The 25445-nt window shown below is 36.5% G+C and overlaps 1 protein-coding gene and 1 pseudogene across 1 annotated transcript; both read right to left on the bottom strand.

Annotated features, from left to right (window-relative positions):
* Positions 1 to 1962: 1962 nt before the first annotated feature.
* CUNH21orf91 (chromosome unknown C21orf91 homolog) lies at positions 1963 to 24171 on the bottom strand. The gene is made up of 5 exons (XM_090272798.1): positions 24117 to 24171; positions 23084 to 23217; positions 5453 to 5995; positions 4428 to 4490; positions 1963 to 2961 (listed from the first exon to the last, which is right to left on the bottom strand). The coding sequence occupies exons 2-5, from the start codon at positions 23208 to 23210 to the stop codon at positions 2795 to 2797; spliced, it is 900 nt and encodes a 299-aa protein (XP_090128924.1). The 5' UTR covers positions 23211 to 23217; positions 24117 to 24171; the 3' UTR covers positions 1963 to 2794.
* LOC150020726 (U4 spliceosomal RNA) lies at positions 17757 to 17819 on the bottom strand (annotated as a pseudogene).
* Positions 24172 to 25445: the final 1274 nt, after the last annotated feature.

Raw genomic sequence — 25445 nt, 5'->3', positions numbered from 1 at the left:
TAAACACCGAGGTGAAAGATATATGATAAAAAAAGGAAGCACTTTAAACCATTTTCAGTGGTAAATACGATAATATGAAAATCCAGTAAGTCTCAAGATGCCTGTCAAGATACCAACTAAATAGAATATATTGCTGAAACCACTTCCCGACATGAACTTATTTTAAAAATAATCCTCAAATGTATATAAAAATGGGCACTTAGTGGTAAAATGAACATATAATTTGAAAAAGAACATTTCTTTGCCCCAATATCATACATGAGAAACTACAAAATACTATTCTGCTGCCTGCATCTATTACTGGTGTCTTAAGTGCATGACTTTTTAAAACATAAGACAAATAAGGGATATTAAATACTAGGATCAAAGGATGACAAAATGCTGAACAGATTTGAAAACTTTATGAAAATAATCTTGGGTGGTGTCAAAATCACTCTGACTTCAAACTGACATTTTTAAAAACTCAATTCAACTTGTCTAATTATGAAATCTAACACAAAAATACTGATCTTATTTCATTCCCTTTAATCATATAAGCTCTGAAATAATTAATTTGCAGTCTCTCTTTTGCCATTTTAAAAACTGAAGGTATAAAGTTTTCTTCTAAACTTCCTCAAAAAGTACTAACTGTTACAGAATAGCCAACTATGGCAACCAATATTTGTGGTATTTTATATTCTCTCAAGGTAGAGTTCAACTCTGTCCCTTAGTCTAATTTTAGAACATACAATAAATGCATATTCAATCAAGAAAACTATCATTGGGGTCCTGGCTGGGCAGCTCAATTAGTTAAAGCTTCGTCTGATACACCATGGTTGTGGGTTTGATCCCCAGTCAGGGCACATGCAAGAACCAACCAGTGATTGAGTGAGTGTAATAACAAATTGCTGTTTCTCTCTCTAAAATCAACAAATAAAAAACAATGGAATATAAAGTTTTTCAAATATTTGGATAAACCACTGTGCAAAATACTCGTGTAACAAATTTTACTAGAATATTTAGCCAAATAAAGTACTAGTGTGAGTACCAGCACCACAGATATTTTTTAAGAGCACCTTTCCTTTGAAGACTTTAAGTAGAAATACCTAAATGGAATAAATCAGAGTCCCTGATTAAGAGCTTGGTACACACATAATCCCACTGAATTGTTCCTAACTCATTAGTAAAGCTACACATCGCCAGAAATTCTTTATGAAATAAGCACATACTTTCTTTGGCTAACACTGCACCATATGGTTCACATGTTGGAAATATGCTACTGCTGGTATCAAATGCAACGTATTCCAAAGTTTCATGGCTGTCCTAGGGTGATCAGAATAGAAGCGGAAATGTGTGCAAGCACTGGCTGGTAACAGCCTTAATGAATTATGCCAAAAAAGAGTAAAGTCAAACTTGAAAATGTGACCATAATAACTAAGCACTGAGATCCTTACTGGCATCATCCAGGAAAGTCTTTATTAACTTGTACATTTATGGATTTTGATATTGCACACATTCAATTTAAAGCTTATCAAAACCTAAGGCAATGTATCCCCCACCCCTGGATTTTAACTTCATTTTGGACGACTCAAAAGAATAGAGAAACATTGAAAGCATCTCACAAAAGCTCCCTCCAAAAAGCAGTTCCATCACCCTTCAAAGAAAACAAAACAAAAATGAATATCAAGTAATATTCTTAGGCAAATTTAACCTATTTTAGTTATTACAAAAAGTTGTCTTCTACTAGTTTGTGTTGAAGACTAATTTCAATGATGCTGATATAGAATTGGATAGTCCAAGGATTCTTGAACGTTTATCCAAAGTGGCACACAACATAATTTTAATATTTTCAAAGATAGGACAATTATTTCAGTGTATTCAATTTGAAGGTAGGTATGACATTTGCTTGCAAGTGTGGCTTGACTTATTCTGTCCAAATTCTAACACATCAAAATAGAACGAAAGTAATAATGAAATGAGGCTTTTACTTCTGTGGAGATAAGCTGACATCTAAAAGCTAGATAAGCATTTTCTTCCTTGAACAAACTCAGAATTGCTTTCATTAGAAAAAAATTATATATTTTATTTTCTTGTATATTTGCTTTAAAAAGTTATTAATTCCTCTTTCAGAAGAGTTATTAGAAGTCAAACAATTCAACTAGATAAGATTTCTACTTCAAAATACATTTATCTTTGGAAAACAAGGTAATAGTTGTAAAAGCAGTGTATTAAGAGAATAAAATGCAGTGATCTGAAATATGTGGAACATATTCACACATGAAAGTGTAAATATAATATACAGAGCCATTCAAATACACATTTATAAAGAGAATGGAAAGGTACCTAAAATAGCATTTTTATATATAAAATTTTCATATTAAAATATTGCTCAGAATAAATAAGAGGTGATATTATGAATTTCATTTCCCTCTTAAAATTTTTATCTTTAGGAGTTCAGACTAATCTAAGGAGTTTGTTAACCTTCTATTGTTTTGAAAGGTGAATTACGCTAAAGTATGTTTAATAAAATCACATTGTAACAGTATATTTAAATAGTAATAATGTGGTAAAATTAGGAAGGGCCATTTAATAATTATGGGAAAAAAAGATTCCCAAAGTAAGTCAAAATGATTAACCCTAGAAGCCTAAAGTGCAACGATCCGCTTTATTTGATGAGGATGTTAAATACTGCCTTTAACCTTTGCAAATTTAATGACCATAACAAAATGAGCCGTTAACTGTGTTCAACTTGTTCAGTCTGCATGCCTGGCAGAGCAGTACATGGTAGGGCGCAGGGAGTAAGTGTAAGTTGAGCTCAGTTGTTTATGGGCAGGTGTGACTTCGCTCCTGTTCGTCCCACTTGCAGGCATGGTAACTTGGAATAGTTCTTGAGAAGCTGCTCGATGGCAACGTGGCGGACATGGAGCTCCGAGGCTAAAGAATCCTTTTCTTGCACTTGCTGTGTTAACTCTTCAAAAACTTCTGTAAAGATATATAAAAAGAAGTTCCATTTTTAAGACACAGAAAGTTGATCCTATGGTTTATATCTCAAATACTTTTAATTGTATGCATTGGTGAATGTTTGCAAGGCAAGTGATCTGACACCAGGGAAAGCAGTTGTGTTTTGATCATTCTAGCGTGTAGTATACTTTGCACACCCAGCTGGAATAGGTACTCCTTCTGTCCACCAAGTGAAACGTAAGTGTCATAGGCAAGGACTATATAGATATGCAACAGAAATGGCAGTAGAGCTACCTCTGAGATACCTTTCTCAATTGGAAACAGAAACAGGGTCAGTCAGTGTCTAATAAGACTTATGGAAAGTAAGTGCACATTAGTGTCCAGGTCTAGAAACCCCTCTAAGTGGCTTTGGAATCAGACCACTTGGAATATCAGACCTTGTTCCTATACTTACAAGTCCTGCGCAAAGAAACTTAAACTATGTTTTAGTTTCCCCTTATGAATTGCCTTGATCAGAGTAAACCCTTCACAGGGTTACCATGAGGATTCAGTAAGGTCATACTTGTAAAGTACTTACCATAAAGTAACTACTTGATAAATATGTTGCTATTACTATTGTTATTGTTATTACTTTATTATTCTGATAGACTATGTGGTAAAGAAATACCACTAGGCTTGGAGTTAAAAAGACAGGGGCTAGAATCTTTAATCTGTTACTGACTAAATGCATGATCTCTGTAAGCAACTTAACTGCCTTTGAAGTGTAGTTCCTTCATTGAAATGGGAATCAGTTGTAAAAAAAAAAAAAAAGAGACAATTAGGGAATCTGAACACTAACTGTTAACTGTTGGTGTTAGCAGCTGGCATTCTTTTAAAGATGTGATGAGGTATAGATTATCTTTTTAAAAAAGTTATTTTTTAGAGTAAATCCTTAAGTATTTTTGGACAAAACAATATGTTGTCTGAGATGTGTTTCAAAGTAATCCGTGCTGGGGTGGGGGTCGGGTGAGGGGAATGGGGACAAGTAGAGACAAAGGAAAAGTTGCTAGCTTTCTGCGATAGCTGAAGCTGATGAAGATGGGTCAAGGGAATCACTACTATGCTATTCTTACTACCTTTGTGTTTGAAACTTCAAAACCAGGGCTAATACCTGCATTAGAGAACTGTGAGGAAGGTCACCTGCACAGCCTGGCGCGATAGCAGGGAGTCAATCAAGTGTTAGTAAGGAGGTAGAGATTAAGCTGTAGTTTTCATTTTCACTTAAAAAAAAAAAAAGAAAAACCTTCCCCTGTGGTTCATAAGGAAGTCGTTCTCTTATTCTTTTCCCTCTGGATACTCTAATAGGTTCTAATCTCATTTCCAAATTTAAGTACAGATAAAGCTAATGTTATCCTGTTATAGGGGATTTCCTACATTAAAATTTTCACATAAAAAAACAAAAAAAGAAACAAAACCAAAAAGCAATAAAACTGACACTGATTCTTTACCCTGTATTTGCTGTTGGAGCTTTGCATCCAGTTGCTTTACCTCACCAAAAGTCATCGAATTCACTGAAACATGAAAAATAATCATTATTACCACAACAACCTGAGAAAATAAGCTGCCTACATTACTAACACAACATCCTATTGAAAAAAATATTTGTACTTATCTGCCAACATAACACTGAGCCACACCCTAGGATTCATTAACGCCTGCAGTGTGGAGTTTTTCAATACTCACCTCAACCTACAGTAAAGCATGTTTTACATCACTCCCAGTACACCTCCCCTTAAAACACAAGTTTCACAGGAAAGCACTTCGTGTTAGGTCCACTGGATTCTGATATGTCCCATCAAGTCAATTTTGCTGAAATATGACATAGTTCGTGGTTCCCAGTATGAAAAACACTACTGGTAAAGTACTGTGAAAACAGTCTGAAAAATCAAGTTGCCCATCTAGTTATATAACCTTAGATATGTAGAATCAAGAAGTTTTATAAAAATATACCCATGGTCCCTTCTTGCTCTAAAATTATTTGATTTTAAGTCAATTAAAATGATCTCAGCTTCTGCGAGTTTTTGTAGATGCAGACTGAATGAGTCACTTTTCTGACTTGAAATAACACAGTACCTTTGGCCTTCAGTAAAATGTCAGATTTTTGCTTTTGAAATGCCACTCCCAGTCAGTTAGTCTTACAGGGATTAGCAATGTGATGTAAGCTAATGGTTGAGGCTGTATTTCTAAACTATATGAACTTTGAGCTTTTCAATCCAGTGTGATTCTATGTAGTTTAATGACTTAGAATGGCAGAACAACTCAGCAGAATTCGAATGCTTGGGACATACATGGAGTGTTCCAGAGAAGTGATGGAGGGTTTCCAGACATCTCATTTTTTATGGGGTGAACCTGTCACTTAAATATTCTATTTAACAAATCTGTAATTCTTAAAACACCACATACATAACAATGTAAAAAAAAAACCAAAAACCCAATAAAACTCCAAGTTTCACCTCTCTCCCATTTTACTTACATTCCTCTCTGCTGTAATGTGGATGCTGAGTCTGGACATTTGCCTCTTGATTAGAGATTGTCTCTTCTTTTTTCTGTGCCTGGTTTTGACTGTGAGGCCACAGTCCACTACTGTGGCATAAAGTAGCACCTGAATCCTGTAACACAGCCAGGCCAAAGTCTGTATTTTCTCTCTGCTCCAAAATTCTTTGTGTGCAGTCAAAGAGGCCACCTGTACTTCCATCTATCCACTTAGCAGAATACTTTGGTACTTGAGAATCACACCATGAGAGTAACTTTTTATCTGGCTTATTATGCCTAAAATTAAACAGGTGATCCTGGGGATTTTTAGAACATTCAGAATCTGAATCTACATCCTTATTTTGTGCATACTGTACAATCCAGTTTATCTTCTTACTCAAAATGGTTTTAACGTCTTCATAATAAGTACTTTTTGAGAGCTTAGATCGAGGACAATCCTGGTTTGCAATCAAATGGTATTTTTCAAAGCAGTCTTTATGGCCCCTTAATGATGTGGTATGCAAGAGGTTAGATTTTGATACTCCTATTTAAAAAAAAAGAGAGAAAATTTTGCTTTTCCAAGTTGCATTACTATATAAATCGTAGTAAAACACAAGAGTCACCGATAGTTTGAAAACTAGAAGAAAAAGGCTAAAGAATATTGCTATTAATAATATAAAATGTGGTCTAATAATTCTGCTTCAATTTAACTATATATTTAGTAATATTAAATTCTTACAAATAGTAATACCTTTTTAAGGACTTAAAGATTCAACTTTCACCTTAGTCTAGAGGCATGTTATTGCATACACTATTAAAAAAAATACTACTAGCCCTGGCTGCTGTGGCTCAGTGGATTGAGCGCAGGCCTGTGAGCCAAGTGTAACTGGTTCGATTCCCAGTCAGGGCCATGAATAGGTTGCATGCCAGGTCCCCAGCTGGGGGTGCAAGCAAGAGGCAACCACACAGTGATGTTTCTCTCCCTCTTTCTCCTTTCCCCTCTCTCTAAAAATAAATAAATAAACAAATAAATAAATAATTTTAAAATAAAAGAGCTAATGTATTAAAAAAAAAAAAGTACTGAACTAGCAATTTACATTAGAATCTTGGCCTTTACATTACTGTGCTTTCTTCATAATCCTCCTGAAGTACACATTTGCTATAATTTCTACTATAAGGCTCAAGAAGAGAAATGGTTGATAATTTTTCCCCTAACAACAGCATAGTAAATCATGTTCTTTAATTATTAGTTATGTTTGTTCTGGGAAAAAATATACTAGAACCAGAAAAATATACATTTTAATAAAAACTTCAAAAAGTCAATGAACTGTTAAGATAATAAGTACAAATTAAAGCATCTAAAATGTTTTCACACTTCTGTTTTATACTTATCAAAGCTTCATCGAGGTAATTTTATCTTCTAGAAAATGCATTATACAAAATTATTTTTCATACAGCAGTAAATACAATGTGACAAGATGCCACAGTCAGAATAATTCTTTAACTCACAAATGTTCATTATACAGCATAGATAATGGGAATATTCTTATTACACTTTTAGATCTCCCATTTTTTAGCAGAGCTTAAGTACGGTAAGTCAATTGTTTTTTTAAATATAAAATATACTTTCAAATATAAATTTCAAACTACAGAATATTCATACATTTTCATAAGTTTAAACCGTACTATTCAAGTCAAACAGCAGTGCTTTTGTATTGAAGGAGAACAGGGATGTGGAGCTGAAAATTAATGCCTGCCAGAAGTAAACACTCCAAATCTGCTTAGCTGTGAAAGCGGAGCCACCCAGGTGCTAGGTTAAAAAAAAAAAAAAGTTATAGCTGACTCATCAGAAAAAAATCACATCCTTTGTTTTAAAAGTTGAAGTAACAAATTCATTAACTGAGCTCCAAACTCTTAACTAGCAGTAAGGTGATGGAAGTATCTGCCCTTTAATGGCAAATCAAGTATAAAAGTGCATGAGAATAACCAAATGGGCTGTCCCTCAGTCCTTCACAAGCTACGTGAGTATACCTCCTGAACAGTGATATCATAAGAGCAAGTGAACAACTGCTCTCACGAGGTAAACTCAGGTATCTCAGTGTTGTTTCTTCCACTCAACACAGAAACTGAACTTAAAACAATATCATACACATTTTAAATACCCCTTCGCTACTTGTCCTGCAATTATGTGTGTATATATATTTTTTATCAGATATTGTACCTATTTAGGTCAAATTTCCAGCAAAGTTAAAAAGTATTAAGTGCAGAACACCAAAGCTCTATTCGATAACCCAGTGTACACCTTTAAAGCTAGGTAAATTAACACGGAAAGTTCACAGACCTTGCTTTTCAGAAAAATATTTAAAATTCTGTTGTATAGGTTTTAGACCATAAGAAAGAAACAGTATTTAGTATGAATTATAAACCAAATAGCTTCATTCTGCTCTTTAATTCTAATAATGCCCTGGATACACAGCAGGTAGGTAGAGAGAACTTGAAACCTGCCTACTTTACTAACTTCAGGAAATTTATTAAAGTGCTTCCTCATGCTCTGTACACTGTTAGGTCTCATTGCCAACAGATGACCAGCCAGTGGCCCCCCACAGCCCCCCACAGAAAATGGTCTCATTCTCATTCCTTTGCCATAGCACTAATCCATATAGCAATGATTTATTCAATAGCTGAATCGAAAAAGTAAATTAGAAGATTCTCCGTCAAGTGTGTATGAAAAGAAATTCTTTAGCATATATAGAGGTTCAAAATTAGGCTACACAAAAGTGATCAATTTTGCTGTTAAATTTTTAAAAATTATTTAGAAACTTCAGAAAGTGTACTAAAAAATTACATGAAATACAGTATTCCCTCACTTATCGCGGGTATTACATTCCAGACCCCCTTGCAAAGTAGGAACCTTACATTTATTCTACATTCTACGTAACTTTATCAACATATGTATACAGTACCGCTCAGTCCTGCGATACAGCGAAAAATCCGCGATAAATAATTAAATATAACATTTTAAAAAATTCCGCGATACAGTGAGGCCGTGATAAGTGAACCGCGATATAGAGAGGGTCTACTGTAATCAATTTCCCAATGTACCCCACAGCTTTAACAGGTCAATATAATGTCTATTTGAAGAATAACATGAGCTTTTAAAGCTTTTTTATTCAGCGTTGCTTCTTAGTAACTCACGTAATACAATTCTTTTTTTCTCCAGAAATAATTTTTCTTTTAACTTTATTTAAATGCCCAAATGAATGCTAGGAACCCATCTACACACATGGTAATATATACACAGTAATCTGCTGAGATGAAGAGCAAATCAGAGAACCACACCATTCAATTAACTGTAAAAATAAATACACACACACACACACAAATTAAAATTATATCCAAACAAACCAAAACTTATTACCAATTATCTCTGAAGGATGGCTGCGATAATTTTTTTAAAAAAATCTATCCTAGCAAGAGGATCAGGATGTACAGTTTTGGCACGCTGCTCAGAGGCTCATTAAAGGCGTCTTCCAGTGAACTTCTATATTTAATTTAATGGACCATTAGTTTGAAGAACTGAGTAGTGGCCCTGATAGAGATGCCATTCCTGTGGAATCATTCAATTTGCCAAGCAAAATCAGGAACTTCTTCTTAGTTATATATTTTAACAGAAAATTTACATATACTGAATATTTTTAAAAGTCCGTTTTGTGCAAACTATAGCTCATTCATCCAGCTCTTTTAGCTCACTAAAAATTTAAAACGAGTTTTGAAGTTCAAACTTGAAAATACTTGTTACATAAAGTTTAAAATATCCCATATAGTAACAAAGGACACACACACACATGCAAACATATACAATGACTATTTTAGATACTTGAACAAATTATTTTTCATCTAGAAAAGAATGTAAGTAGCCCACTTAATTTGTATCCAATATATGTCATTTTATAAACTCTTGAAGTGATTTTGTTTTTTCCACCTCATCAGTCTGAATTAATACAAGAGAAAAAACAACTGCTATTTTCAGAGATCCCAGAGTTTCCCAACTGACTTTTCAATTTTAATTGCATTTATAAGTGTAAACATCTCTGAGCACTAATTTGTTTCCTTAGCAGCTTTGGAAAGGGAATGAATCTAAATGCAATTAAGTGAGTTAATACTTTTGAGGAGCTGAGTTATAAGGAATTTCAAAACCAGTTCAACAAGAACTCCTGTAACTTGCTTACAAATAAAAATTTTGAAGGTCAGTGTAATTGACATCCTATTATGAAAACGTCTTTACAACATACTTCAAAGATGTCCATGTAACTTTTTTTGTCATGAGGTTATTATTTTTAGAGAACCAAAACCTTAATTGGCAACCATAATTGCTCATTAAAAAAAAAGTACTGGTTTCTTTTATTTACTTAAAAATTTTTTTTGTTTATGCCATTACAGTTGTCCTAATTTGCCCTTCTTCCCCCTCCCATAGGTTTGCCTTCCCAGTCACTCCCCACACTGCTGTTAACATCCATGGGTGATGCATGTTTGTTCTTTGTCTAATCTCTTCACCTTCTTTTGACCGGATTCTGCCGCCCTGCTCCCCTCTTACAGTGGTCAGTCTGCCCCTTGTTTCTGTGCCTGATTCTATTTTGCTCATCAGTTTGTTCCTTAGATTCTAGTTATTGGTGAGACCGTATGGTATTCGTCTTTTATTGCCTGGATTATTTCGCTTCACGAATAGTCTCCAGTTGCATCCATGTATGTTCTCCTTGTTTAAGTGTCTATTCAGGTCCTTGGCCATTTTTAATTGGATCGTTTGTCTTCTGGTGTTGAGTTGTATGAGTTCTTTACATATTCTGGAGATTAAACCCTTGTCTGATATGTTATTAGCAAGTATGTTCTCCCATACAGTGGGTTTCCTTTCCATTTTGCTGATGGTTTCTTTAGTTGTGCAGCTTTTTAATTTGATGTAGTCCCATTTGTTTATTTTTTCCTTTGTTTGCCTTGGCCTAGGAGATATATATCAGCCAAAATATTGTTACCTGAGATATCTAAAATTTTACTGCCTATATTTTCCTCTAGAATTTTTATGATATCGTGACTTACGTTTAAGTATTAGTTTCTTGTAGATAGAGGTTTAGAAAATTATATAGGCAGTGTATTTCTGTATGAATAGTGGCATTTTAAAAGTTAATCTGTCCCTATTTAATAGTTTTCTTTCTTTTCTAAAGTTTTCCACTTCATCTGATTTTGTTGTACCATTCTCATGTTCTCTGAGAACCCTCCCACTAACATACCTGGCACGCTACCACCACTTCTATTCTTTAAGTTTCCCTTGAAGATCAATTTGCTTGACGAAAACTTCGTTAAACCCAAAGAGCAAAAGTCACTGAAAAGTAGATCTGTCTACCTACCACTGTTATCCTTTTAAAATAAAGATATTTGCATGCTTATTTATATTTACCCTATTGTAAGTGACATAATTTTCCCCCCTAATAAGATGATACTCCAAGTGGCACTAAAAAAATAGCCACAAAAACCAAAACACTTAAATTCTATCACATGTCCCATTATCCTTGGCTTTCCCACCTACAGCCTCTTGAAGACCTTTATGATTTGTTTATAATGAGGTAAGCTACACAATCTTTCCCTGATGGTTCACCAGCTGATCCCGTTCAATAGCACTGCCTCTCAGCTGACTGCACTTATGCTACATGGCTTTGTAGTTCAATGTTTGAATCCTATCATCTGGCTGCCTTATGCATGTTAATGTCAGACTTCACCCTGAATTTGATCACTATATTTCGTTTCTCAATCAAAGGTATAGCTTACATCATTTGGTATTCCATAGGTAGACCATATATAACACAGCCAGTAGTTGGGTATAAAACGTAATATATATGTTATCACATTGTTAACAGAACAAGCACTTCAACTTCAACTTCAAACTTAGAATTAGAAAACTGGCAGTGCTGGTTTTCCAAATGGTGGGTTTTTGTGTTCTTCCCTAATATTTAAAAAAGGCAACAACATTTAGTTATGAATGAAGTTCCGGGTTGTTAACATGCTGTGAAAAAATTTTAAACATATTGCCTTCAAACATGAGCAATAATTTGTGCAGTACTGCTTCAAAATATATTTTTATAAAGCTCATATTTTGCCTAGCTTAAAGACTTTTCCAAGGGTAAGGTGTTTTTCTTTTTATGATGATCTTACCTTGGTTGCTAAGAGAACAAGCACCTGCTTGTTTATGTGCTGCCCATATTAAGAATCTTGAGCTTCTTTAAGCAAGCGTTAATTGTAAAAATGGGAATATAGCAGCATTTTGTTGTACTAAGGCAGATTAAAAAAAATTGAGATATCGCATCTTTGTTTCTGAGGACCAGCTTTCCATTTCTAATAAAACAGAGGGAAACTCTGTAAGTAGAGATGGCTACCTACAGCCTGAAGTCTGGATCCACACTGCAGACAAGTTTTGTTTAGACTATGAGTGTTTAAAAAAAAAAAAAAAAAAAAAATCCACATACAATGTTCAGTTTCTTGGTTTCTCTTAAAAACAAAATCAGAAGATCTGGCAGCAACTTGTTAATAATGAGAAGAGGCTACTGGCTGATACAGGGCAAGTGCTTTTCAGTTCAAAACAGTTCCGATCAGTTCCCTCATGAGTGCAGGTACCTGTGACACAGCAGACTCTGCTGTGACAGTTGTACTATATGCTAAGGCTGTGCAGTGACACAGATCTGGTTAGCTTCTGTACAAACACTGCTTGTTTCAAAGATGAATTGACACCCAATTCGATCAGGCTATTCTGCAGTTGTTGAGCAAGTAGCAGCATCCAAGTCATGATTCAAGCAGCTTATCAGCATTCGATCTATCTCCAATCATAGCCACTCAGTAGGAAGATGCCAGACTGTCCATCCTGCCATGGGACTAAAGGTAGGCGACTAGACCAAAGGGGAGAGGGCAAGTATGGACGGTCAGAGCCCCTACTTCCTTTCTAAACCCACAGTAGCACAGGCTTCTATCTGTTGGAAATTTTTATTCGTCGTCTTATGTGCCTTAGTGAGTACTGTGATCAAGAGCACCCCACTTCCCTCCCCCTCATGCCTTTCGCTAACTCAGAAGTCATTTAAGAGTCGGTCATGTCCAAGTATCCCACATACTGTTATCTTTGCATCGCTAGCAGATGGAATTACTGGCAACCACACCAAGCCAATCTACAGATGGGCTCAGCAACTTGTTTTTCCGTATTTTGAGAATCACTGCCCTAAAGAAAGATATACCAACAGGTGGCCTTTAGATAGCAGATTTCAGTTTAGACGTATTCCACTTCAAAGTTTGTGTATGTGCTAAGAGAAGGAGAAGGCAGTTAAAGCAACTTAATCCAATAAGTGAATTATAAAGGCAAATTTCAGTGAGCAAGGAGTTGAAAGAGATAATGTTAAAAGATAAACTGAACCTCAAATAACCAAGGAAGCCACAGAACTTAGTTCTTGTGTTGACAAGAGATGCAAAATTGCAAATGACTTGTTAAAAAGACAAACCTGGTGTATTCGACTTCTGGCCAAGATGGAGGCCTAGACAGACACGCTGCATCTCCATCCACAACTAAGAATGAATACAACTACAGTATTCCCTCACTTACCACGGGTATTAAGTTCTAGACCCCCCTGCGAAGTAGGAACCTTACATTTATTCTACACTCTTAAACCTACATAACTTTAACAACATACGTATACAGTACCACAAAATCCCGCGATATAGCGAAACATCGGCAATAAATAATTAAATATAATATTTTTAAAAATCCCGCGATATAGTGAGGCTGCAATAAGTGAACCACGATATAGTAAGGGACTACTGTACCTCAAAAGTAGAGAAAACCGGAAGTTCCAGAAAGTTGAGTTGCATGGAAGTCCAACACACAAAGATATAAAAAAGAAGTACTCATCCAGACAACTTTAAATGTGCCAACATCCGAATCATAGGGGTGCCAGAAGGAGAAGAAGAGCAAGAAATCGAAAGCTTATGTAAAAAAATAATGAAGGAAAACTCCCCAAATTTGGCAAAGGAAATAGACATATAAGTCCAGGAAGCACAGAGTCCCAAACAAGCTAGACCCAAAGAGGACCACACCAAGACACATCATCATTAAAATGCTAAAGGTGAAAGATAAAGAGAGAATCTTAAAAGCAGCAAGAGAAAAGCAGAGAGTTACCTACAAAGTAGTGCCTATAAGACTCTCAGCTGATTTCTCTAAAGAAACCTTGCAGGCAAGAAGGGACTGGCAAGAAGTATTCAATGTGATGAAAAGCAAGGACCTACAACCAGGACTTTTTCCAGCAAAGCTATCATTTGGAATGGAAGGGCAGATAAAGTGCTTCCCAGACAAGATAAAGCTAAAGGAGCTCATCATCTCCAAGCCATTATTACATGAAATGTTAAAGGGACTTATTTAAGAAAAAGAACATCAACACTATGAACATTAAAATGACAACAAACTCACAACTATCAACAACTGAATCTAAAAAATAAAAACAAAATCCAACTAAGCAAACAACCAGAACAGGAACAGAATCATAGGTGTGGGGATCATTTGCAGGGTTACCAGCTGGGAGGGGGAAGGGGGAGAAATGGGGACATGGTACAGGGACTAAGAAGCATAATTGGTTGGTACAAAATACAGGGGGCAGTTAAGAATAATATAGGAAAGGGTGAAGCAAAAGAACTTATATGCATGACCCATGGACATGAACTAAAGGGAGTGGGATTGCTGGAGAGAATGCTCATACTGGGAACAAGGGAGCTAAGAGAAAAGAAATTGGGACTACTGTAACAACATAATAAAAAAATATACTTAAAAAAAATAAAGTGTGTACTACAGAGTAGTAAAAGCCTAAGGGGGGGGGGAGAATCTTACTTTCTCATTAGCACATTTGGGAAACTGGGGAAACACTTACATAACAACTGTTCATTACTAACAGGGTACAAAAAGAACAATTCACACTTGACTGTACCATTAATGTAGCTGTTTTAACCAGCAATGTCCAGCAGAATTTTCTGTGACAATGGACATGTTCTCTATCTGTGCTACACACGGAAATGCAGTCAGTGTGACTGAGGAACTCAAGTTTTAACTTTAATTCATTTAAATTTGAATAACCACTTGTGGCTAGGCTACCAAAGTGGACAGGGCAGTTTGTCTATAGGAAATTTATTAAGCCAAAGGGTATCTGCAACGAGAATATAATGAAACTATCCATGTTCTTACTGATAGTCTAACATGAAATACTAAGCTCATAGCACAGAATATAAAAAGCTAAATTTGTTTTTCTACTACTTAAAATATATCAAATTAGACCAATAATCGAACTGACATAAGTAACCCTCTACTTGTTCAATTTTTTCCCCTAAATAGCTCTAACTGAATGTAGTCATTTATTTTAGACTTTTGTGTACAAAGGTGTCGTAACAGACTCTGAAAAAGCTACTCAAATTAACTATAATACGATTGCATTATCAGCTTTAAATATCCACTTATCTGTAGCATATGAAGACTCTATTTGCAGAAAAAAAAAATTTCCTGAAGATAAACAGGATTAAAAGATACATGTTACTTAAGAGAGAGCCTGAAAAAAACGCCTTCATAGTAACACCAGATGGATAGGGGCACAAAGTAAATTTATAGGTTGGAAAGCAAGAAATGTAACTGACACATGAACTCTTCGCCCTTCAGCTCCTAAACTGCTGTCTGCCCAGTTAAAATTCTGCATGATTTATTTCTTTACAACAAATAAAGACAAAATGAAAAGCTATACTGCAGCTATTTTAAAACCTTATTTTGCAGCTCAACTTCTTAGCATACACTGAAATCGCTTTCTTGAAATTCTAGTTGACTGCCCCTTAAATAAATGCTTTATAGCAGCATCTGATGAGTAGAGATATACTAGCTAGGGAATTTGAAGGCATTTACAATTCAGTCACTACTACTGGTGATGGTAAAAATTAAGATTGATGGGAAACAATCACTACTGCCCACCAACTATTTGATAAAAAAAAACAAAACACTAAAGTTAAAAACACAACAATTGATGAATCATACTGCAAAATGGTAAAACATAAATATTTTGACCATGTGTTAATTGTATTATAGCAATTCTAGAGTAAAAAGAACTTAGATCTAAACAAAGGAATTAGAGAACTGGCAGACATTAAATTTTTTCATTATGAAACAAATAGGTTTTGTGTTTTTTTTTTTTAAATGGCTGATTACAGGGTATTAGTTCAGTAGTAATGGAGGACATAACAAATGACAGGACTGCAACTTGGGACAGGCCTTTGACCCAGAAGTCTCCCTCTGGGAATTTAAGCTACAATACATGAAATGGGAACATAATCAGACAGGCAAAAAAGACGTACATATAAGAACGTTCTAGTATTGGTAAACTGGAAGCAAGCTCAACCTTCATCAATGGGATACTACTTAAATAACTTAAGGTTTGATGGGATGCAACCTTTAAGAAGAAATCAACATTGTAGAATTTTACCTAAAAACACAAAAAGATGTTCCTAACATATTAAATGAAAAAGGCTGGCTATGAAATAATACATATAGCTCGATTTCATTTCTTAAACCCAATTCACCACACATGAGAGTGTGCATGCACATACATACTCTATCGCAGAGAATAATTTAGAAGAAGCAAAAACATGGAAAGATTATTGGTGGATAGGTGGGATTATGGTTCTTAATATGCTTTCTGCCTCCCGTCATTTTTTTTTTTTCTGTAACAGGCAAACTGTTTTCTTTTCCAAGGAAAAACATTTAAAAAATGCCTATAAGGAAATACATTTTGGTTTGAGAAAAAAGTGTTCTTTAGTCCAAGACAAATTAGTCTGTATGTACTGTAGCAGATGTTCCAATGAATCCAGTGCAACAAAAAAGATTAAGAGACTAAAACGTAAAAGACACACATACCTAAAATTCTGAATTTAAGATTGTAAGAACCTTTTTTGGGCTAACAATGTGTCTAGCAAAGAAAAGTATTTAACCTTTAAATGAAAGCAGTCCTCCCCCCACGAAGTAAAATCATAACCACATTATAGTTTTATCTGGCAACCTTGCTGGAGATCCAAAGACCCAAAGGGAGTGAGGGGAAAAAAGATGTTGATAACCGAACACAGATCAGACTGCTGATAAAAAACAAAGAAATTGGAATAAAAAGATGTGCTGAGCAGCTGCTACGTGAGGGAAATAATGGCAGGTGGAGCAGAAAAAACTAATGAAAACCAAGTCTAAGATAAATTCAAACCCCTTCAATGTGCATGAAACATTATTGTGTCAGTGAGAAGCTGTTTAATATACCAAACAATCATACTCCTCAGTGATAGTTCATCCTTTCACATGAGGTGAGAACAAAACCCTTTTACGTTTGAGTTTAAATTAATAGTAACATTTACACTGCAAACTGTATTTACCAAAAGGCTGCTATATTCATCATGTTGTGATCCTCACAGCAGCCCTGTGAGCTTTGACAATGGTATTATTTATCGTCTCTTCTATTAAATGTGTGTACTCCCCTAAATTAAGCAATTGCATACTGGGAAGAAAGAGAAGGAAATGGTGTTCAGAGGAAGGAGGGAGAGAGACAAAAAGGGAAAGAGGGATACCTGATTATGAAATGTCTTACATGTCATGTTAGGAAGTTAATAGCCTAACCTGAAGAAAATGGCAAGGAATCAATGGAGAGTTCTAAGACAATGAATGGCATGATCAGATTTGTATTTTAAAGACTTCCTGGTGATACTGAGAGAGAAGAAATGGAGGTATGGGGTGGTAGGGGAAAGGGGGATTAAATCTATGAAACTGAAGTAGTCTTGAGATAATACTGGTAAGAAGGGGAATTATATTTAACTGTCTTATCCTCAGCTACTAGAACAATTCATGGCACACAGCAGTTGCTCAATTAATACTCACTGAGTGAATGTGAGCAAAAATTGCTAAGGACTCAACCACATAGCTTTAATTCTGAGACTTAGATTTTTATGGATACACACTTACTGTTTTATAGTTGAGACAGGAATGGCAAAAAGCTACCAGAAGTAGACACACTGGTTTAAAGCAGACACTGTTCCCTTGTTACAGACTATAAATTCAAGGCTTAGTGTTTTGTTCTCCTTATCAAAATCCTAAAGGTGGTGTCCTAGTTGAATTAGAATAATTCATATCCACTCTAACTAGAACTATTGTTGATAACTCTGATACTTCTACAGTGTTACTTAGCCACTTTGATTTCAATCACTTACTATTATCCCTACCACATTAGAAATAATTGGGCCTTGGATAAACCTCACTGGCTACAATACTGCCATTGCACAAAGCTTAGTATTACCTTATTTGAAATTCATACTTAATATTAATTTCCTATATATTATAGAGATTAAATTTAAAGTGCTGTAAAAGTATGTTCCAACCTCTGAAGTGCTACGCAAATATTATGTTTTCCTTATATTAGATTCAGTAATAAATACTGGAAAATTTTAAGTATTATTAGGATGTCAACAGAAGGACACCATCCTTAATATATTTTAAAAATTTCTAAAATGTTCTATTGATGTTAGTGAAGTTTAACACTCATTATCTTCTAAACTCACATTAGCCTTATATCTTAAAAAGCTCTTTTAGTTAATACCAGATGGAGTTACCTATATACAGGTGGTGGCCACTTTCACATATGTAAAAGTGGAAAGATACTAGTGTGTCAGAAGCAGGACAGAGGAAGAGTTGTGGATAAGACTTTGAGTAGTCTCGACTTCCAAACTATTGAGATTCAAACTGCTCCCTGACTACTGACCACGTGAACAGCATTTCAGGTAAAGACACAGAGAATCAAAAATGAGATTAAACATAGGCATTAGGTTCACCAGTACCTTAGCCAAGGGAAAACACCTGTAGATTTTTCTTGTTGGAAAGATTACCAAGGATCTGGATTGGGGCTGGCTTCTGGAAAAATTCAACAAATTAGGTGAGAATAAAGATGGACTATAAAAATCTGACTGAGACGGACTAGTAAGCATTAGTAACGCATACTAATGAACTAGCAAGACCAACTTACACTGAAACTTTACTTAGCGTAAGGGGGATTGACCCAGTCTTATAAAAGTTTCTCTATAGAAAAGGAAAGCAAATTATTAGAGAAAGGTAGAAATACTAATTATTTGCACAGCATTTTGGCACAAAATGAAAACAGCATGAAGTAATAGATTGGAGCCCTGGACCATTCCCATCATTTCTGACTTTGTTAGATTATCATTGAGCTTCATTATTGGTTCCTGACCACCCTGCACTAACTTCCTCCAAGCCTCAGCAGTTTAGGGATGGTAGTAATTTGGTCATTAAACAACTCTTGAAATTTTAGCACAATGAACTATAATGCACATTAGTGTATTTGATCATATACTCATAAACAGCTTATAGTGTCTTAAGGTCAAGGACAGGCTATATATATTAGGAAGTTCATGCATCTGTCTCCTAATCCTAAATGTAGGCAAATTTGTAAAAAATTTATTTTTTATTTCTTGATTTCAGAGAGAGAAGGATGAGCGGCTGAGGGGGAGAGGGAGGGGGAGAGGGAGAGGTGATACTGAGAAAGAAGAAATGAGGGCATGGGGTCGTAGGGGAAAGGGGATTAAATCTATGAAACTGAAGTAGTCTTGAGATAATATTGGTAAGACGGGGATTTATATTTAAATGTCCTATTCTCAGCTACTAGAACAATTTCTGGCACACAGCAGTTGTTCAATTAATACTCACTGAGTGAATGTTCGAGAGAGGGAGGGAGGGAGAGAGGAAGAAAGAGAAAGGGAGAGGTGGTGGAGGGGGTAGAGACAGAGAGACAGAGAGATATTTATTTATATGCATTCATTGGTTGATTCCTGTATGTGCCCTGATCAGGGATCAAACCTGCAACCTTGGTGTATCACGACAATACTCTCCAACCAACTGAGCAACCTGGCCAGGGTTGACAAGTTATTTTCAAAATGATATCTTGTGAACATTTAAAAATAATTAAGTCTTCAAAGTATAATTCTTAGGTCTCTGAGGTAAATCATCTATGTGTTGTAAGTACATAAAATGTAGGTACCCATTTCCTTTTCATACCATAAAGTCACAGAAAAAAGACAACCTAGAGCCATGCTCAGAATATGAAATCTCTTCTACAATATTAGACTGTCTTTTGTTACTTCTCTTTCTTCTTTTGTCTTCATTTTATAAATATATGCAGGCACATAGCTTTTAAACAAGAGGCCATTTGATTAGACCAGTTTTGATCTGACATAAGCATATGTGGACTCTGAACTAGGCTAATTGTGGATTCAAAAACTAGCTTTGGGTCAAATATATGGTGATGGAAGACAACTTGATTCTGGGTGGCGAGCGCACAATATATAGATCATTTATCATAGGGTTGTACACTTAATACCCACATAATCTTATTAACCAATGTTACCCCCCCTAGAAAAAACTAGCCTTAAAAGTACTTTAAAGAATTTTTAATTAGCCTCGTAGCTGACAAAAATAAATAGAATGCTATAGAGCAAATTTAGCAATTAGTAAGCTAAGAAACCGGGCAACAGCAACATCATATTATAAAAAAAGTTATACCAAAGTAGCGAAATTAAATGTCATAATTTTTAAAGTCCCTCTTACAGTCTAACATGTACTTGCTGGCACTGTGCTGAGAACATGGTAGGGGAAAGGAAACTGCAAAAACATTTAAAAATATTTACTGACATAGATAAAGAATATGCCTTGTTACTTTCAGGTATGGAATTATTTCATTACCACCTTTTTTCATTGGTTTTTAAAAACCTGTACACTGGATTGAGCGTCGGCCTGCGAACTAAGTGTCGCTGGTTTGATTCCCAGTCAGGGTACATGACTAGGTTGCACGTCAGGTCCCCAGTTGGGGGTGCGTGAGAGGCAACCACACAGTGTGATGTTTCTCTCCCTCTCTTTCTCCTTTCCCCTTTCTCTAAAAATAAATAATTAAAATTGTTTAAAAAATTTTTTTTAAATTTAGGAAAAAATAAATATTAAAAAACAACAACAAAAAACCTGTACACTGATAAACAAACTAAAATTTTGTGGAATTCAGAGTCCTCATTTTCTTCCTTTTTTCCTAAAATTTCTAAGATTTAAAAAATAATCTTAGGATACTAAAATAATTATAATAACACTAGCTTATAGCGTGTTTAATATGAAAATGTATTATATTTGCAAGAACTGAGAACTGACTTCACATAAACTGAGAAGAAATTTTAACTCTAAAATGATTTTCTCACAAAGGTACAACTGGCATTAAAAGCATAAAATCTTAAGTGTACATAGAATATAAAATAGTTCTAATTCAAATTGAGAACTAGTTTTGTCTTTTAAATTAAAGGCAACTATTATTTCAACAATGTAGGGACTTATGTCATGCTTATTGAGACAGACGTTATCAGAAATGAAATATTTATAAAGATGGTACCTAAGAAATATCTGTATATTCTTCATATAAAGATTGAGAACCAGTTAAAAGACATACCAAAAAAAAAAAAAGTAGAAAAGCAATTGTGAAAGTTTCTCTGTAGAAAAATTTTATTACAGCATGATTTAACAGGAAGCACTAGTTAGGAAAAAGAGGCTAAAAGAATAGCAGTGGTAGCCAGTTAGGATTCAGGAAAACAGGTTTCTAATATTAGCCCTATCAACTGAAATAACTATTGATAGCAGATCAATGGAATTAAGATCACATATACTAGAACTAGATTGTCAGGCTTCAAGGCCAAGGACTGTCATTTACTGCTGTACAACTTCAAAGTACATTTCTTAGGTCCCAAAGGTTAGGTTCCATCACCTCCAAAATGGATAAAAGTACCCTATCCCAGGGCTCTTTTGAGTAAGATAATCCACATAAGGTGCTCAGTGCAGTGCCTGGCATAGAATTGCTGACAGTAAATGCCTGGGACTTAACAATAGCTTGCCATCACCACTAGTGCGATCTTGAACAGTCCAACAACCTGGCTGCTTCCTTCTGTGTGAGTTGCAGTTTGGAGCTAGATCATTTCTAATGCTTTTGCTCCCCTAAAATTAAAATCTACAGGTAAAAGAATATCTCTATTTCCAAAAAAACATAAAATTATAGTCTTTTACTCTAGCATGATGAAGGGCACGGTAATGTAACTGCTACCGAAGAATGGTATTTTCAGTCATCCCTTTGAAATTAGTTCTGTTTACTACACTTATTAAAGCCATCAGGAAACCTACAGGAAATCCATGCTCTTCCATCAACAATCCTGTTCAGCAACTATAATTCTCCCAGGGAGTATAGTAACAAAATTGTCATAACCAAATGATCTTAAATAAAAGATGACTGTCACATAAATAACTCATGTTTTTAGTAGTCTACTTACAGTTATAATTTTGCCTTTTACTAAAGAATATCTAAATATATTAATTTGGTACCTACAACAATTTCTGAAAAGTCCTAACAGGAATCTCAAAGTAGATAATCCTTATGTGTTCGCTTTCCTTTCTTCTTCTCCTTTTTTTTTCTTTCTTACGATAGGAACATTTCCTTTCTCCTGCTTAGTAAAAGATAATGAAATTTTTTAAATATGCAAACCAAGCAAAAAGAATGAAATACTGCTTAGAAACCACCCAAAATCTACAGGTCTAACAAAATCTCTCTGCTGATGTTACAATTCAAAATTCAAATGATAGGCAAATTTTTTTACTGCCAGAATATTAAGATTCTTTTTTAGTTAAGTCAAATATTTTTAAAAATCAAGAGTTTTTTAAAAAGTGGGCAATAACTGCAATAGCATCAGCAATATAATAAAATAAAAAAATCAGAGTTTTAGGATGACAATATCAACATTAAAAAAACATTTTCCACATGTTTCTTGGGAACAAACTATTGCTATCTACAGACACATGAACTGTGCACTAATCCAAACAAATACTTTCAATAACAAAGATTTTTTTTTTTAATTTGGAGAACTCTTTTACATATACTCTTAGGGATACTACTAAAATTTAAAAAGCCTTTTTAATTATGAAAAAATTATTAGTGTCTGAGACCACTGAAAAGAGATTACCTAAAAATTTAAAAATGTTTTTCTAGATAATAACACAGCACTGGGAAAAGAGTTCTAGCTCACGTTATTCAGAAATGGTAGGCCAAAGAAATTAACTTACATTTGTCCATCAAAGTAAATGTTTGGTTACCTTAGCTTTTAATGTTAAAACAAAATAAGCCACACACACAGGCACACACACAAATGTGTTACAATCTGACTTATTTCATAAGCCCTCAAAGCAGAAAACATGTTTACCAGTCAATACTCATCTCATTCGTATATTAGCAAAAAATGGGGTCAGTATTGTGTAAGTTTTTTTAAAAAAGATTTTTCTTAAATTCATGGCTGTGGTAATTTTCAGCTTCGTTTCCATAAACCCTTATCTTTCACAAATCTCCACGCATTGTACTTGGTACAATTTGCAATCATTTAAGAAATTTCAGTTTTACCTTGAAATTAGTTCACATAAAGTAGCTGTATAAAGCTCATGCCATAAAATAAATCTATACTCTGTACTTACCCTCAATACTTAGTTCAAAACAAACGTGGCAGAAGGAGAGTGTTTCTTGGTCTGTTCCTAGTTTACAAACACTGCAAATGTTGTCATCATTCAAATCAATGTTTACAAACTGTTCCTCTTCGTTCATAGTGCCCCTATTAAGAAATACAAAAGGGAAGTTAACGCAGTTTCAGGAACTTGCCCTTAGGAGTTACAGCTACACTAGGCACTTCTAGGAAGAGAAGGATGCTTTCAGTTTAGCTAATGCAATAGCCCATCAAACAAGCATCGCCATAGTTGCACTTCAATACCATACTTTTATTGTGCAAAGACACAAAGCTACTAAAACTTAAAGCCTCGCCATAGGTGACACTATACCTAAGGGCCTTTTTTGGTCCTGTATTTCATTTGGTTGAGCAGGGTACCTGAAAGAAAGCGATTTGCGGGGATTCTAGTACGCCCCTCCATCCCCGGTACGCCCGTAGAAAGAACTTAGCAGCGAGGCCTTTTCGGCTGCCGGGGTCTGTCAACCTACTTAACACTGTTAAATGTGGGAAAAACGACCTGTTCCGGACACTGCTTTGCTAACTTCATTGTTATAGCCGCATTCCGCTAACTCGTCGTAGCGAGGCTTCCCGTCGGAGATCAGCGGCGGGAAAAGGCACTAGGCAGCGCAAGGGCGTCCCGCTCGCTCGCAAAGCGCCCGCAGTGTCCGAAGCCCGGCAGCGGCTGCGCTGTGCGGGTCGGGCACAGCCGGAGACTAGGTGGCCAAGGCGGGCCGGGATGACCCGTAGGTTTCCCTCGCCCTGGGTTCCCGCCCACCCGAGGACCACGGCAGACTGTCCGCCGGACTCAGCGCCTAGGGGTGTCGGGACCGCAGCCCAGCCTCCGGCGTTGGGCGTCGCGTCCGCCCCGCAAGTGGCCGCGGTCGCGAATGCATCGCTCCTTCCGTCCGTCGGGGCGCCCGAGGGGACGTGGAACTCGGAGCGCGAAGGCGGCGGGACCGCGGGGCCGCGGCGCAAGCAGGTGGAGGACCGGGGAGCAGGGTGTTTACCGTCCAACTCTCTGCGCCCCAGCAGCCGTTCCGCGCGGCTCCGGCTCCTGCACTATTGTTTCCGGCCGCAGCGGAGGCGGCCGCCGCGCGCCCGGCCCCGCCCCCTGCCGCCCGTGCCATCCTCGGCAGGCTCTGGGGGTGGTGGCGCGGCGGAGGGCGAAGCTGCACCCTGGCTCGGTGGTTGCCGGCCTCGCATCTCCCCCCGCCTGCCTCGACGCCGCGTCTGCTACGTGGATGCCGTCCTGAGTCCGCGTCGCTCCTCCCGGGTCCCTTACCGTTCTCCGGAACGTGGCGCCTTGCGCGCCCCCACCTCCGGCAAGCAGATAGAGGAGTCCGTGACCACCTCTCCAGCCGTAGTGGAAACTCCTACCCCGGGCGGGGGCCACGGGCTGCGGGGGCGGAAAAGTGACGAGTGGGTGCGAGAAAGGGAAGGAGGTGCGTGGGGAGGACTTTGAAAACAGTAGACTGAACCAAAATAGTGTCACCGAACTTTGAGTTAGGTGGCAGTTAGAGTAATTAAGGAGGGAAAAGTTAGTATTTCAAGTTTCATAATTGAAGGATAATATTGGATACAGAATCTTGTATTTTACATCTTATTTAAAATGGGGCGCCCCTTCCTCATAAGATGGCACATTCCTTGCACGCCCAGAGGGATAATCCCGGAGCCCCACCCCTTAGTTTAGGTCCCGCTCCTTTTAAAAATTGGTGAATGTCAGATCTCGTTTTTGCTCATTCTGCTTGACGTCTTACGACATTCTTTTCTACTTTCACTTACGTTTTCTGGAGAAGAGATACTGGAACAATTCTCTCATCTTGCACCCTAGAGGTAGGCGGTAATCCAGATGATCAGAAATCCGGCTGGAACTTGAACCCAAGGCTGCTGGTGTGAAATCACTCTGATTTTCCAGAGCATCATATGCACCTTAACTGGTTGCATTCACACGTGGAAAGTGGGCTGAGTTGTCAAGCTACAGGTAATTACTGGTAGGAATGGATTCCCTAGATCTTGGGAATTTATAGACCAGAGTGTCACTTGATATAAATCATCAATGCCTCAGAAAAGTGCTCTGTGTTCTTGCTGCTTACAGTGTAGGCTATGTATTGTACTAGCAACATCCACATCGCCTGGAATCTTGTTAAAAATATAGACTATCCAGTCTCATCCAAGACTGAATCAGAATCTGCATTTTAAAACAAGACCTAATTGAAGTAGAAAAATCTATGTGTTTTCTATTTGGATTTCTCATTCTAGGTAAATATGACTAAAAGTCTTGCTTCCTGGATTCTACCCATCTTCTCAATAAAAGTGTTTCCTAAAGTCCCTAACAA

The sequence above is a fragment of the Furipterus horrens genome, unplaced genomic scaffold, assembly GCF_987537825.1.
Source record: "Furipterus horrens unplaced genomic scaffold, mFurHor1.1.pri manual_scaffold_1, whole genome shotgun sequence".
Classification (NCBI taxonomy): domain Eukaryota; kingdom Metazoa; phylum Chordata; class Mammalia; order Chiroptera; family Furipteridae; genus Furipterus; species Furipterus horrens.
Note: the sequence above shows the minus strand (reverse complement) of the source record. Positions and strands in the feature narration are given on the sequence as shown.

What these genes read in the sequence shown, in the direction of transcription:
- CUNH21orf91 (XM_090272798.1), bottom strand. Translation starts at nt 23,210, where the DNA reads ATGAACGAAGAGGAACAGTTTGTAAACATTGATTTGAATGATGACAAC. An exon ending in TTTTGAACTAAGTATTGAGG is followed by an intron (nt 5,996 to 23,083) that starts GTAAGTACAGAG and finishes TTTTTTAAATAG; the next exon opens with GAGTATCAAAATCTAACCTC. An exon ending in ACATTACAGCAGAGAGGAAT is followed by an intron (nt 4,491 to 5,452) that starts GTAAGTAAAATG and finishes TTCATGTTTCAG; the next exon opens with TGAATTCGATGACTTTTGGT.